Source organism: Anolis sagrei, chromosome 11 (assembly GCF_037176765.1).
Source record: "Anolis sagrei isolate rAnoSag1 chromosome 11, rAnoSag1.mat, whole genome shotgun sequence".
NCBI lineage: Eukaryota > Metazoa > Chordata > Lepidosauria > Squamata > Dactyloidae > Anolis > Anolis sagrei.
This window is the reverse complement of record NC_090031.1, coordinates 6339328-6353040: the sequence shown is the minus strand read 5'-3', so window position 1 is coordinate 6353040 and position 13713 is coordinate 6339328. Positions and strand designations below refer to the sequence as shown.

Below are 13713 nucleotides of genomic sequence, written 5' to 3'. Positions count from 1 at the left end.
TGCCCCTCCATTGAAGCCTATGGGGCATCTCTCTGCCCAGGACTCCTATGTGTTGTCCTTTGCTGCCCTCCTGTGAACACATCAGGCATTGCGCCCTCTTGTTACTCTGCCCCTCCATTGAAGCCTATGGGGCATCTCTCTGCCCAGGACTCCTATGTGTTGTCCTTTGCTGCCCTCCTGTGAACACATCAGGCATTGCGCCCTCTTGTTACTCTGCCCCTCCATTGAAGCCTATGGGGCATCTCTCTGCCCAGGACTCCTATGTGTTGTCCTTTGCTGCCCTCCTGTGGACACATCAGGCATTGCGCCCCCTTGTTATTCTGCCCCTCCATTGAAGCCTATGGGGCATCTCTCTGCCCAGGACTCCTATGTGTTGTCCTTTGCCGCCCTCAAGTGGACACATCAGGCATTGCGCCCTCTTGTTATTCTGCCCCTCCATTGAAGCCTATGGGGCATCTCTCTGCCCAGGACTCCTATGTGTTGTCCTTTGCTGCCCTCCTGTGGACACATCAGGCATTGCGCCCCCTTGTTATTCTGCCCCTCCATTGAAGCCTATGGGGCATCTCTCTGCCCAGGACTCCTATGTGTTGTCCTTTGCCGCCCTCCTGTGGACACATCAGGCATTGCGCCCTCTTGTTATTCTGCCCCTCCATTGAAGCCTATGGGGCATCTCTCTGCCCAGGACTCCTATGTGTTGTCCTTTGCTGCCCTCCTGTGGACACATCAGGCATTGCGCCCCCTTGTTATTCTGCCCCTCCATTGAAGCCTATGGGGCATCTCTCTGCCCAGGACTCCTATGTGTTGTCCTTTGCTGCCCTCCTGTGGACACATCAGGCATTGCGCCCCCTTGTTATTCTGCCCCTCCATTGAAGCCTATGGGGCATCTCTCTGCCCAGGACTCCTATGTGTTATCCTTTGCTGCCCTCCTGTGGACACATTGGGCATTGCGCCCCCATGTTATTCTGCCCCTCCATTGAAGCCTATGGGGCATCTCTCTGCCCAGGACTCCTATGTGTTGTCCTTTGCCGCCCTCCTGTGGACACATCAGGCATTGCGCCCCCTTGTTACTCTGCCCCTCCATTGAAACCTATGGGGCATCTCTCTGCCCTGGACTCCTATGTGTTGTCCTTTGCCGCCCTCCGGTGGACACATCAGGCATTGCGCCCACTTGCTATTCAAGGTCATATGCAATGTTCAGATGCAACCACCAGAGGGCAGTCTATAGATAGGCAGGCTTAGTTACTGGCTTATTGTGTCTGTGCAATGCTCAGATCCAACCACAAGAGGGCAGTATATAGCTAGGATTAGTTACTGGCTTATTGGTATGTATGGATGTATGTATGCAATGCTTATATGCAACCACAAGAGGGCAGTATATAGATAGGATTACTTACTGGCTTATTGGTATGGATGTATGCAATGCTTATATGCAACCAGAAGAGGGCAGTATACAGTTAAGAAGGCTTAGTTACTGGCTGATTATGTATGTCATGCTCAGATGTAACCACAAGAGGGCAGCATGCAGATAGGAAAGTTGTTACTGGCTTATTGCTATGAATGTATGAAAGGCTTCAATGCAACCACAAGAGGGCAGTGTGCACATAGAAAGACTTACTGTCTTATTGGTATGTATGTAATGCTTAGATGCAACCAGCAGAGGGCTTTCATGGCCAGAATCACTGGGTTGCTGTGAGTTTTCCAGGCTGTTTGGCTATGTTCCAGAAGCATTTTCTCCTGACGTTTCGCCCACATCTATGGCAGGCATCCTCAGAGGTTATGAGATCTGTTGGAGACTAGGCAAGTGGGGTTTATACATCTGTGGAATGCCCAGGGTGCAGGAAGCAGCCAAGCTTTGAAGCTGCAAGGCTATTCAATGCTAATCAAGGTGATCAATTGCAACATACACACTTGTCTCAAGCAGACAAGAGTTCTTTCTCTCACCCTGGACATTATTCCACAGATATATAAACCCAATTTGTCTAGTCCCCAACAAACCTCACAGCCTCTGAGGGTGCCTGCCATAGATGTGGGTGAAATGTCAGGAGAGAATGCTTCTGGAGCATGGCCACACAGCCTGGAAAACTCACAGGAACCCAATGTTAGTATGCTTTGGAAAAGTAAACCCCACTTGCCTAGATGCCAACAAACCTCACAATCTCTGAGGGTGCCTGCCATAGATGTGGGTGAAATGTCAGGAGAGAATGCTTCTGGAGCATGGCCAGACAGCCCAGAAAACTCACAGCAACCCAAGGTTAGTATGCTTTGGAAAAGTAAACCCCACTTGCCTAGATCCTGACAAACCTCACAACCTCTGAGGGTGCCTGCCATAGATATGGGTGTAAGACTGGCTGCTTCCAGCCAGGGGGAATGCCAATAAAGGATTCCCCCAGGCAGGAAGCAGCCAGGCTTTGATGCTGCAAGGCCGTTCAATGCTACTCAAGGTGGCCAATTGCAACATTAATGCTTGCCTCAGACAGACAAGAGGTCTTTCTCTCATCCTGGACATCATTCCTCAGATATATAAACCCCACTTGCCTAGTTTCCAACAGACCTCACAACCTCTGAGGATGCTTGCCATAGATGTGGGTGAAATGTCAGGAGAGAATGCTTCTGGAACATGGCTATACAGCCCGGAAAACTCACAGCAACCCAGCCCAATGGTTTGCACAGATTTCTTCCCAAACTTTTCATGTAAATAGGGATAGTTAGGAGCCTGTGGTTGAGCAGTGTGTTAAACCTCTGAGCTGCTGAACTTGGTAAGCAAAAGGTCATAGATTCGAGTCTGGGGAGCGACATGAGCTCCCACTGTTAGCCCCAGCTTCTGCCAACCTAGCAGTTTGAAAACATGCAAATGTGAGCTCAATAAGTATCGCTCTGGGGGAAGGTAATGGTGATCCATGCAGTCATGCCGTCCACATGACCTTGGAGGTGTCTCCGGTCAATGCCGGCTCTTTGGCTTAGAAATGGCGATAAGCACCGTGAGCTCCCGCTGTTAGCCCGTTTCTGCCAACCTAGCAGTTCAAAAACATGCAAATGTGAGCTCAATAGGTACCTCTCTGGCGGGAAGGTAATGGTGCTCCATTCAGTCATGTTGGGACTCAGCCTGTGTGTGAACCTGAGCCTGAATCTTTGTATTGTCTAATGGTGATGCCAATGTTGATGCTAATGTTGATGCCAATGTTGATGGGCCTAGTTTGGATAGTGAAGCTGAAGTGATCAATGAGGACGAGGCTTAAGATGGAGACACTTTGGGCAGTAAAAATCGTTCAGGCTTTGATTTAGAGCAGTGTTTCTCAACCTGGGGGTCGGGACCCCTGGAGGGGTCACGAGGGGGTGTCAGAGGAGTCACCAAATACCACCAGAAAACACAGTATTTTCTGTTGGTTATGGAGGTTCCGTGTGAGAAGTTTGGCCCAATTCAATTGTTGGTAGGGTTCAGAATGCTCCTTGATTGTAGGTGAGCTATAAATCCCAGCAACTACAATTCCCAAATGTCAAGGTCTATTTTCCCCAAACTCCACTAATGTTTACATTTGGGCATATTGAGAATTCCTGCCAAGTTTGGTCCAAATCTATCATTGTTTTGAGTCCACAGTGCTCTCTGGATGTAGGTGAACTACAACTCCCAAAACTCAAGGTCAATGCCCACCAAACCCTTCCAGTATTTTCTGTTGGTCATGGCAATTCTGTGTGCCAAGTGTGATTCAATTCCATCATTGGTGGAGTTCAGAATGCTCTTTGTAGGTGAACTACAAATCCCAGCAATTACAACTCACACAGGACAAAATCAATATCCTCCCCCAATCCCACCAGTATTCAAATTTAGGTGTATTGGGTATTTGTGCCAAATTTGGTCCAGTGTATGAAAATACATCCTGCATATCAGATATTTACATTACTATTCATAAGAGCAGCAAAATGACAGTTATGAAGTAGCAATGAAACTAATTTTATGGTTGGGGATCACCATAACATGAGGAAGTGTATTAAGGGGTCGTGGCATTAGGAAGGTTGAGAACCACTGATTTAGAGGCTTCAAGGGAAAAGCCAAGTTCTCATGATAAAGTTTCTGTCAGACTGAGAGAAGAAAATTCACTCCCTTTTCCTCCTGGTCCGAGTTTGCAAGATAACTTAATAACAGCCGCAGTTTGGAAATAAGCCAGAACCACAGGGAGACTCAATGTTTACGTAGGTCTGAGAGAATCCGACAACTGAAACCAAAGATTAGTTAGCTGGAATCAGTTTTTGGGATTTAAGAGTGCCCGTGAGGGGGATTTCTTCAGACCAAGTATTGTTTAGTATCAAGTACAAACCTCCTGAGTTTTCCAGTTTCCAGTGGTCTGGTCTCTAAGAGAATTTCTGGATATTCAAGTGAGATTAGGGATACTTCTGAGAAATCATTTGGCGATGAATACTCGTGTTACGTAAAGGTTCATATTTATTTCAGTCTGTAGCCCACCGAGTTCGAGAACTGCTCAGACACACACGCACACCATTAAGCAAATAGGTTTATCGTTATACCGGTAATACATATAATTTGGGGGCGGGGATCTCAGATACAAAAATCCATGTACAGTAAAATTCACAACCGATGAAGGTACTCACATTCCAAGCAAACATCAACCGACGTGGAAAGTCTTCAATACACCAACGGCAAAAAACCTCGGAAAGGTTGTAAATCCTTGCTACTTCAACACAACATAAAAAGCAGTTACGTGTTCCGTTTCGCTCGCAATGTTTTGTTCCCTCGATGCGCACAGGTCGGGGAATCATCACAGTGTTCGCCGCTTGGAATTTCGGCAGATGCTTTGGGATCGAATCCAAAAAGTTTGGGTGGGAAGCTGCCGCACGCTTGGCTATCTTGCAGAGAGAGAGCCTTCCCCGAATTTTGGGAAACACACCTGCCACAAACCACGGCGTAAACATGATCGAGATCGGGCAACAAACTGGGATCGATGTCCAAAACGGATGAAGGAAAACAAAAAGGGGAGGATATGGCTTCGGGTCGTCCAGACGCATCGGAGACGTAGTTTCATCGGAGCGTGAGCATCGTGAAAGGGGCCCAAAAAGTCATTTTACACAACCTTGTAAACAAGAATAAATCAGAGCTTTCCGGCGTCCAGAAAAGTGCCGCGTCGCACCGGTCGGGAACGGAATTGCGCTCTTTTTGCGTCCCAAGGCAGAGAAAAGATTGGCATCGACGCAACAAAGATCAAAATGAGTGGCTTTGTGAACTAGTTTACAGCATTTTATCACATGCACTATGGACTAGCAGCACGGAGAAACAGGTCACGGGTTTGTGCTTCCGTGTCGCGTCATGAGAAAGAGAGGCGGTGGCTGCCACGGAGGCCCTACGACTGCAGTCACGGCTCGTAGTATGTTTGTTTCCATTACGAACAAGCATTTTTCAAAACCAGTTCAGAGAAGGCATTATGACAAGTACAACGTTGTCGGAAAGGAAATAAACAAAAGAATAATAAGATGTGGAGAATGTGTTGCGCGATACAGGCAATGTATCCGCATCCGCGCATTGTGCATTTGCCAGAATATTGAGTTTCGGGATTCGTTTTTCTGCGCATTCGCAGACCTTCCTGACTTAAAGGCATTCTTGATATTGCATTATATTTATATTGAGATAGATCCAATGAAATCACCGGGACTGACCAAAGTTATGACATTGATATCAAGTCTCTTTGACTCAGAAATCTGAATCCAAAAAACTTACCCAAAGATGTTGTGAGTTTTCCAGGCTGTCTAGCCATGTTCCAGAAGCACTCTCTCCTGATGTTCTGCCCACATCTATGGCAGGAATCCTCAGAGGTTGTAAGGTCTGAGGTTGTCAGTTTCACAACCTCTGAGGATGCCTGCCAAAGATGTGTGCGAAACATCAGGAGAGAGTGCTTCTGCAACATGGCCATACAGCCCGGAAAACTCACAACAACCCAGTGATTCCGGCCATGAAAGTCTTCAACAACACAACTTATCAAATAATGCCGAAGACTTTCATGGCTGGAATCACTGGGATGCTGTGAGTTTTCCAGGCTGACTGATCATGTTCCAGAAGCATTCTCTCCTGACATTTGGCCCACATCTATGGCAGAAGTTGTGAGGTCTTGGAAATTAGGTAAGTGCGGTTTATATATCTGTGGAATTCTAGGAGAAAGAATTCTTGTCTGTTGGACGAAAGGGTGAATATTGCAACTGGCCACCTTGATTAGCACTGAATGGTCTTGCAGCTTCCTGCAAGTCTGGCTGCTTCCTGCCTGGAGGAATCCTTAGTTGGGAGGTAAATAAAGAGCAACACTCAGAAAACAGGGGACTTCCGGACAGGAAACAATAGTGGCAGCTAATTCCTCCCAATAAAGGATTCCCCCAGGCAGGAAGCAGCCAGGCTTTGAAGCTGCAAGGCCATTCAATGCTAATTGCAAAATTCACGCTTGCCTCAAACAGACAAGAGTTCTTTCTCCCACCCTGGACATCATTCCACAGATAAACCACTTGCCTAGTTTCCAAAAGACCTCTCAACCCGTGAGGATGCCTACCATAGATGTGGGTGAAATGTCAGGAGAGAATGCTTCCAGAACATGGCCAAACAGCTCAGAAACCTCACAACCGAACTTACCCAATTCTACGGAGGAGGTCGAGACGTATGCGCATGTATCTACTGGGATTGTGTATGTTTTGTCCAACAAGAGGAAAAGACGAGTCGCCGTAGCCCAGAACACAGAAAAGTCAAAGCCACACATATAAACAGATCGACAGCAAGGCCCATAATGCGCAGAAACATGCAAAAGTGGCACCTAAAAACCCAGGCTCGGAAAGATTCGGATCCAAATCAGGCCTTCGTGGTATCAAAACCCAAAGCCTATATTGGAAAAGGAAGTCAAACTAGGATTTCAAAGCTTGCTCAAGATGTGATCGCTTGAAATGTTGCCTTGAGATATCCGGAAACAGCAATCCAAGAAAAATCATAATAGCAATCGGTTGTTGTGGGATTTTGGGGCTGTCTGGCCATGTTCCGGAAGCATTCTCTCCTGCTGTTTGGCCCACATCTATGGCAGAGGTTGTGAGGTCTGCTGGAAACTAGGAAAGTGGTTTTTATATATCTTTGTAATAATGCCCAGGGAGGGAGAAAGAACTCTTGTCTGTTGGAGGTAAGTGAGAATGTTGTAATTGGCCAGCTTGATTAGCATTAAACAGCCTTGCAGCTTCAAAGCCTGGCTACTTCCTGCCTGGAGGAATCCTTTGTTGAGAGGTAAATAAAGAGCAAAACTCAGAAAGCAGGGGAATTCCAGACAGGAAACAATCAGGGCCAGCCAACACCTTCCAACAAAGGATTCCCCTAGGCAGAAAGCACCCAGATGGTGGTTGATAGCTTGAATAATCTGTAATTGGGAAATTCAATTATTTTGATAAACACGAGGCAGGATGAAAGGGAAAAAGGGCCATGGGAAAGGAGGATGGTTTGAGCTGTGAAATGTACTTGAAAATCCTATAAAGCCTCAACCAGGCTGCATCTTGGTGTGGTACTTTCTTTCAGAGCCACTACCAACAAGTCTCTGTTTGCAAATAAAGTCTGTGTATCTCCTCGCCTCTCAGTACCTCATTGGGAAACAGGTCTCGAAGGTTAAAGGGTTTGCCTTTTTAAAGGGGCAACGCACCTAGACCTTCAAAGCAGCCAAGCTTTGAAGCTGCAAGGCCATTCAGTGCTAATCAAGCCAGCCAATTGCAACATTCACACTTGCCTTCTAAATATTTATGTGCTATTGTGATTTTTTATGCTTATATTGTCTTGCTAATTTTATGTTTATGTTGTTTACTTTGTATGTATTGATGTTACTTGGAAACCGCTCTGAGTCCCCTCAGGGAGATATAATATAGTATATAAATAAAGTTTTGTTGTTGTTGTTGCCACCAACAGACAAGAGTTCTTTCTCCCACCCTGGACATTATTCCACAGGTATATATAGAAACCACAGATATATATATAGAAGGGAGGTGTTAGCTGTCCCTGATTGTTTCCTGTCTGGAATTCTCCTGTATTCTGAGTATTGCTTTTTATTTACCTCCCAACAAAGGATTCCTCCAGGCAGGACGTGGCCAGGCTTTGAAGCTGCAAGACCATTCAATACTAATCAAGTATGCTCACTACTAAAAGGTTGGGGGGGGGGGGGGGGAAGAGTGCTTGTCGAAAGGCTAATATGCAGACTCCTTTCCTGTACCCACAACACAGAAAGGCGCTTCATCTTTCAGTATGATTTTGCCAACATTGCCAGGCTTTGAAGTTGCAAGACCATTCAATACTAAACATTCATCCATTCCTCCAACAGACAAGAATTCTTTCTCCCACCCTGGACATTATTACAAAGATATATAATCATCTGTTTCCAACAGACCTCACAACCTCTGAGGATGCCTGCCATAGATGTGGGCAAAACGTCAGGAGGGAATGCTTCAGGAACATGGACAGGCAGCCCGGAAAACTCACAGCAACTTCCAATTATATTCGCTATAGTAAATAATAATAGAAAATCCCACTTCTGCCATCACATCCTGAGCAAGTGTGGATGCCACCCAGCGTGGAATGAATTCCGCCCAGCACCTCTAGATGCATCTTTTTTGTTTCGTATACGACGTACGTTTCCGACACTATCCTATATATATTTATATATCTACATATATACACACACGCACACAATTTACAAGAAGCATCTCCCCCTCGATGGGCAGGCAGAGGGCAACGCGCAGTACACTTATCGCCCGGGCTTTCCCCGGGCGAAAGGAGGAGGCTAAAAAAGAACGAAGCACCACAGAAGAGAAATGCACCAGTGCCGATCCAAACGCACCTCGCTCGAGAGGAACAACGTCGCCCACCCATCGAAACGTCCTTCTGATTGCCTTCTGGAAAGGGAGGATTAAATTTTATCTCCTCATTGCACTTCAGGCCCGACCTAAGGCACCTCTTTGCGATGATTCCCAAATACTGCCCTTCTCCATCTCCGTTCGGCTCAAGACGCTTCATCTTGGGCAGTGGTTTTCTCGGCGTCGAACCATACAGACTCGCGTAAAGCATTCAAAGGTTGCAAGAGGAGGAGACTTGTCCCTCCCACAACCCTCCGTTCCTTCGATATGTCTTATCATCGTAATTGCGGAGTGCGCTCATTACTAAAAGGGGGGAAAGAGTGCTTGTCGAATATGCAAACTCCGTTCCCGTACCCGCAACACAGAAAGGCGCTTCATCTTTTGGTACAATTTCGCCAACTTCCCTCATATTTCGCCTTTTCCCACAATTCTCCGTTCTGAAGAATTGCCCTTTCCTTCGATCTGTCTTATCGTTGTAATTGCGGAGTGAGCTCACTACTAAAAGGGGGGAAAGAGTGCTTGTCGAAAGGCTAATATGCAAACTCCATTCCCGTACCCGCAACACAGAAAGGCGCTTCATGTTTCGGTACGATTTCACCAACTTCCCTCATATTTCGCCTTTTCTCACAACTCTCCATTCTGAAGAATTGCCCTTTCCTTCTATGTGTCTTATTGTTGTAATTGCGGAGTGCGCTCACTACTAAAAGGGGGGGGGGGAGTGCTTGTCAAAAGGCTAATATGCAGACTCCATTCCCATATTCCGCAACACAGAAAGGCGCTTCATTTTTCGGTACGATTTCGCCAACTTCCCTCATATTTCACCTTTTCCTAAAACTCTCCATTCTGAAGAATTGCCCTTTCCTTCTATGTGTCTTATTGTTGTAATTGCGGAGTGCGCTCACTACTAAAAGGGGGGGGGAGTGCTTGTCAAAAGGCTAATATGCAGACTCCGTTCCCGTACCCGCAACACAGACAGGCGCTTCATCTTTCGGTACGATTTCGCCAACTTCCCTCATATTTCGCCTTTTTCTTTGGGAAAAAAAGAAAATACTCTGCACTTTCCAGGTCTGCAATGCTTGGAGTGAATAAAACAAGCCTTAGTGGTGGGAATTAGTTCTGTGTTCGTTGCTGAAAACAGCTTAGGATGGGGAATTCGAACTCTGAGGTCTTCCGAGATGGTTGTGCTTAAATGTAGCTTTGGCGACAGATCTCCAAAGCTGGGGACAGTTTGGAGAACAGCCGCCTGGCTCTCGCTTTCTCGTCCGACTCCTCTTTATGCTATAAGTCTATTTTCCTTTCTCAATAGGCCACACACTTCACACAGTTGTCCTTGTCACTGCCACCCGTGTTTTGGGAGGCTCCAGCAAGGGAATGAAGGCCAAAGATCTCCAATGAAATGACAACAAAATGGCCAGGGTCTCCATTGCTGTTTCTTATCTAAAATCAGAAAGGATTCATAGTTCAACAGGCAGTGAAGGGAGGGATGAGTCCCCTCCCCAAACTGTAACAAGGTTTGTATTCTGAGTAGCTCAGTCACAGGGATGAGGCAGTGATTTTTTTTTGTTCACCACACAATAGGTGTGGATATGTGCCATCGATTGCGAAACAAGGAAGGGGGGGATGCTCTCCTGGAGTCTAAAGGAGGGCCATGAAAAGGTTGATCCACAGTCCAAACGTGGCAGCTCAAAGCAGCTCCTTGTTGTGCATGTACACAGAGAAAGGCTGGTATTCCCCCATTCCTGGGCAGGAGGGTTGCTAAAGCTGGGGAGTGACTGGTGTGGAGGAGTTCTTTCAAGGGTTCCAGAATGGTAGGTTCTTCTTGAAGAAGGAGGATGGTCAGGTAATAGGTTCTTCTTGGGGAAGATGGACGACAGGTTGTAGGTTCTTAATGGACAAGAAAGGCTGTCAGGCATGGGTTTTTCTTCAAGAAGAAGGAGTATCAAGTTGTAGTTCCTTGAGAGGAGGATGGTCAGGTTCTAGGTTCTTGGAGACGGAGGATGATCCATTTGTAGGTTCTTCTTGGAGAAGGAGGGCAGTCAGGTTGTAGGTTCTTCTTGGGGAAGGAGGATGGTCAGGTTCTTGGAGATGAAGAATGATCCGCTTGTAGGTTCTTCTTGGAGAAGGAGGGCAGTCAGGTTGTAGGTTCTTCTTGGGGAAGGAGGATGGTAAGGTTCTTGGTTCTTGGAGTGGAGGACAATCTGCTTGTAGGTTCTTCTTGGAGAAGGAGGGCAGTCAGGGTGTAGGTTCTTCTTGGGGAAGGAGGATGGTCAGGTTCTTGGAGATGAAGAATGATCCGCTTGTAGGTTCTTCTTGGAGAAGGAGGGCAGTCAGGTTGTAGGTTCTTCTTGGGGAAGGAGGATGGTAAGGTTCTTGGTTCTTGGAGTGGAGGACAATCTGCTTGTAGGTTCTTCTTGGAGAAGGGGGGCAGTCAGGTTGTAGGTTCTTCTTGAGGAAGGAGGATGGTCAGGTTCTTGGAGATGAAGAATGATCCGCTTGTAGGTTCTTCTTGGGGAAGGAGGATGGTCAGTTTCTAGAATCTTGGAGATGAAAGACAATGTACTTGTACGTTCTTCTTAGGGAATGAGGGCAGCCAGGTTGTAGGTTCTTTCCAGGTAAGGAGAGCAGTCAGGTTATAGGTTCTTCTTAGAGAAGGAGGATGGTCAGACTGTAGGTTCTTTTTGGGGAAGATGGACATCAGGTTGTAGGTTCTTGGAGTAGGAGAAGAGTGGTCATGTTGTAGGTTCTTCTTGAGGAAAGGGATCAGGTTCTAGGTTCTTCTTGGAGAAGGAGGGTCAAGTTTTAGATTCTTTTTGGAGATGGCCAGATTATAGGTTCTTCTTTGGGAAGACAGACATCAGATTGTAGGTTCTTATTGGAGAAGGAGAAGAGTGGTCCTATTGTGGGTTCTTCTTGAGGAAGAGGGGTCAGGTTCTAGGTTTTTCTTGGAAAAGATGGTCGAGTTTAAGATTTTTCTTGGAGAAGGAGGAGGGTCAGATTGTAGGTTCTTCTTGTGGAAGATGGACATTAGATTGTAGGCTTTTCTTGGAAAAGGAGAAGAGTGATCATGTTGGAGGTGCTTCTTGATTGAGGGAGGGGTGCCAGATTGCAGGTTATTTTTGGAGAAGGAGGGTCAAGTTTTAGGTTCTTCTTGGAGAAGGTGGACGGTGAGATTGTAGGTTCTTCTTGGGAAGGATAGACATCACCTTGTAGGTTCTTCTTGGAGAAGAGTTGTCACGTAAGTTCTTTTTGAGGAAGGAGGGTTAGGTTTAAAGTTCTTCTTGAGAAAGATAGACATCAGATTGTAGGTTCTTCTTGAAGAAGAGTGGTCACATAAGTTCTTTTTGAGGACGGATGGTTAGGTTTTAGGTTCTTCTTAGGGAAGCAGGGCAGTCATGTTCTAGGTTCTTGGAGAAGGATAGTCAGATTGTAGGTTCTTCTTAGGGAAGGTAGACGTCAGGTTGTACGTTCTTCTTGGAGAAGATAGACAGATTGTAGGTTCTTCTTGAAGAAGAGTGGTCACGTAAGTTCTTTTTGAGGAAGGAGGGTTAGGTTTTAGGTTCTTCTTGGGGAAGCAGGGCAGTCATGTTCTAGGTTTTTCTTGGAGAAGGAGGATAGTCAGATTGTAGGTTCTTCTTAGGGAAGATGGACGTCAGGTTGTATGTTCTTCTTGGAGAAGGAAGATTGTCAGTTTGTAGGTTCTCCTTGGGGAAGATGGACGTCAGGTTTTGGGTTCTTCTTGGAGGAGGGTGGTCCGGACAAGATACAGGGCCAGTTTCTTGATGCCGTAAGCCTATTTTTTCAGGCTCAGAGGAAGGAATGATTGAAGTCCTGCATTCTTAGCCAAACATGCAATGTAGATTTACACCTCAATGAAGCATTTACAGGAAATATTACATGTTCTGTCACCCCCTTGAAACGAGCCAACCTCCTTCTTGAATTAGCCAAGTGTATTGTCGTGAGAGGCTCTTTTATTGCTATCGCTGCTTTTGCGCCGTGTGGTCCCAACCGTTCACATTTCGGATCCAGAATCTTTGGGGAGAGGAGGAAGAGTTTTCTTCGCGGGTATTGTTTGTTTCCCCCCGCGCTGTTTTTGCTTCCAGGTTATTAAAAATTGTACAAAAATAAAGTATTTCCACACACACAAGGGCTCAAAGTGACCGACGGCATTTAAATACGTAGGATCGCTTGTGACGCATGGCTATCTTCAACCACGAAATCAAAATGTAAAACCCGGGGGGGATTTCGTCAGTCTGAATTTGCTTCAAAAGATGCAGAAGGACTCCTTTATAAAACTTGACCCCGTACAGAATGGAACGGCTGCGAGCGGCCACAGCCATGTCTTTTTGTTTTTTTGTTAAAAAAATAATTGCAAGTTCAAAAATAAAAATCAAGTAAATTCTTTTTTTTCCTCTTATTTTTTGTGGATCTTCACATTAGAAAAAAAACGGCACCATTTCAAAAATTCTGTGGCTGGGAAAAAGACCCACGCAGTTAAGAAAGCCAGGGTGCGTTTTCGGTTTCAATAATCGTCGAGTGTGGTTTCCAGGAATACGTTTCGGACGTCCAACATGGAAGCCAACTCCAAAATGTGCTTCTGGAGATGCGGATTCTCCACCGTTTCGTCCCTTGGCAGTTGGGGATAGGATTCCGGATAATTCCTAGTTTCCTGCTACGGAAAAGGGAAGAGAGGAAGAAAAACAAAAGTGTTTTAATTATGGGATAAAGTCAGCGAGATCGAAAAGATAGATCGGCAATTCATTGGTGGCCACTGGTATTAAAAAACTCTAAAATCAAGACAGTAAACAAAGAGCAACACTCCAAAAACAGGGGAATTCCAGACAGGAAACAATC

At 46.1% G+C, this 13713-nt stretch overlaps 1 protein-coding gene across 6 annotated transcripts in view; it reads right to left on the bottom strand.

Annotated features, from left to right (window-relative positions):
- Positions 1-4420: 4420 nt before the first annotated feature.
- Positions 4421-13713, bottom strand: part of SCAI (suppressor of cancer cell invasion) — a 78741-nt gene continuing 69448 nt past the window's right edge. For 5 of the 6 annotated variants that reach the window (XM_060757427.2, XM_060757426.2, XM_060757424.2 and 2 more), the window contains one exon: positions 4421-13531. In XM_060757427.2, the coding sequence (XP_060613410.1) occupies positions 13382-13531 (150 nt within the window). In that variant the 3' untranslated portion in view covers positions 4421-13381. The remainder of the gene's footprint in view (positions 13532-13713) is intronic. The other variant, XM_060757429.2, reaches the window with a different exon arrangement.